The sequence below is a fragment of the Mandrillus leucophaeus genome, unplaced genomic scaffold (genome assembly GCF_000951045.1).
Source record: "Mandrillus leucophaeus isolate KB7577 unplaced genomic scaffold, Mleu.le_1.0 Scaffold86, whole genome shotgun sequence".
In the NCBI taxonomy this organism is placed as follows: domain Eukaryota; kingdom Metazoa; phylum Chordata; class Mammalia; order Primates; family Cercopithecidae; genus Mandrillus; species Mandrillus leucophaeus.
Window position 1 is genome coordinate 379,135 of NW_012109363.1, and position 2,060 is coordinate 381,194.

At 55.3% G+C, this 2,060-nt stretch overlaps 1 protein-coding gene across 3 annotated transcripts in view; it reads right to left on the reverse strand.

Annotated features, from left to right (window-relative positions):
- Positions 1–300: 300 nt before the first annotated feature.
- Positions 301–2,060, reverse strand: part of GFRA2 (GDNF family receptor alpha 2) — a 122,974-nt gene continuing 121,214 nt past the window's right edge. For all 3 annotated transcript variants that reach the window (XM_011968768.1, XM_011968767.1, XM_011968766.1), the window contains one exon: positions 301–1,674. In XM_011968768.1, coding sequence (XP_011824158.1) covers positions 1,552–1,674 — 123 coding nt within the window. In that variant the 3' untranslated portion in view covers positions 301–1,551. The remainder of the gene's footprint in view (positions 1,675–2,060) is intronic.

A 2,060-nucleotide genomic window follows, 5' to 3' on the forward strand; every position in this document is an offset into this window, starting at 1 on the left:
GGGAGCCACAGGCGTTTGTGCCGACTGGAGAGGTGAGCTAGGAGGGAACAGAACAGCCCACCAGGCTCAGCACAGCAGACACCCGCAGATCCCGCCCCCAGTGTCAAACCAGCTCCTAACGGAACTCCATCTACCCACAGTGCGGACACACGGGACAGACCTATGGGTGCACACACATGCACACAGGCACACACACGGACACACATTTCCCCAGCCCACCGGGAGCACCCCTTACACAAGTTAACACCGGACCAAGAACAAAACGGGGGCAAAACCCCACGGGACCGAGGCAGAGGCGGCTTGCTTCCTAGCACGTTTATTGGAGCCTTGGTTAAGCGTGGATGCGGATCAGAAGCCCCCACCAGAGCCGAGCCAGGCCGACTGGAGCAGGGCACTGGGGGGCAATGTCCTTTTTCCCCATTATAGACAACAGTATTAAAAAAAATAAACTTTACAATAATACATTTTCGCTCATCTGTTGGGGTATTGTTTCCATAGTTCTGTTGCTTAAAAAAAGGAAAGAAAGGGGAAAACCACACAATATATGTATATGGATGTATATATACATATATGTTGGGAGAGGAGCCCCGGTGTGTACATACACTTGGCGTATGTCTAGGAAATTAGGAAAGAGAAAGTGGAAAGGAAGAGGAGGGAGAAGAGAGCAGGAGAGCTGAAACAGGGTGCGGCAGATACACACCCGGCTGTGGTCTCTCCCCTCCCTCTCCCCAAAGGGAGACCTGCCAAAGGACCCACGAGAAACCAAAAAAAGCCAACAAAGGACCATTTCTCTCTAACTTCAAAATTTCTGCCACCAAGAAAGAAGGTGATGCCCAAGTTTTGCTGCCTCGCCACAAAGGGCTCTCCCAGGCAGGCTGAGCTCCCAAGCCGTCCTGGAGCTGGCCCCAGCCCCACCACTCTGTGCTAGTCAGGGGGAGCCCAGCGCAGTGCTAACCCCCTCCACCGCCATCCGTGGGGAAGTCTCCACACCAGCTGCAGACCCACCAGCCCCACTCGAGGGCAGAGAGGGAGGACAAAACCACCTCCATCCTCAAAGCCAAAGGGCTGAAGGTGGACCCCCATGGCCAGCCCCGCTGTCCCGCTAACCGATGCCCTCTGCCAGCCCCCAGCAGGTGCCCAGAGTGGGCAGCGTGGGGAAGCAGCTGTGTCGTCCTGCCCTCAGCCAGCCTCAGGCACAGCCCAGAGTCCCTTCCACTGCAGGCTCTTGTCCGGTCTCTGCTTCAGAAGGGTCCAGAGAGAAAAACACCAGGAGAAAGAGAAGGGCATTTCTAGAGCCTCGTGCCCTCCTCGGTACCAGTTTCCCCCGCCAGGGGACCCCTGGGCCAGCTCTCAGGCTGCCCACCTGCTTGTCTGTTTGGTTTACAAAAACTTCTCCAGAGAAGAAACCTGGGAGGAGACAGGTTCAGCGACAGGTGGGAAAAACAATTTTTTTTTGCAAGGTGCATGTGTGTCTGTGTGTGTTTCCATTTCGTCAGGCGGCTGTTCTTGTCTGCGTAGCTTTCGAAAATCTTCTTACTCGGTTCCCACAGCCTACAAGGCCAGTTTCAGCATCAGGACAGACAGCACGGTCAAGGCAGCCGACGGTCTGGCTCTGCTGGGGCCTGAGTTAGGTTTGATCACCTTGTTACTCCCTGGGATGATATTTGTCGTGAGCTGAGTCCAGAGCAGGAGGAGAATCAGGAACAAAGAGAATGAAAACAAAGAAAACAATCAGGAGGCCTGGGACCAGGCAGAGAAATGGACTCGGGAAGAACTGGACACCTCAAGCCCCTTTCTTCCATCCACAGGGACCCTCCTTTGCACTCTAAAGGCAGTGCTGACTCTCCTGGAGCTGGCCCAGGCAGGAGCAAAAGGGAGTGCTCTGTCCCTTCTGGTCGCAAGCCCTGGGGTTTGGAGAGGAGGGCAGTGGTCACCAGGAAAACAGGCTACTCCTCCCTGCATCGGGGCTGAGGACCTGTGTCCCAGTGAGGAGGCAGATGGTAGAAAGAGCTGAAGGAGAAGGAGGAGAGAAGAAGGAGAGGGGAAGGAGACAGGAGGAG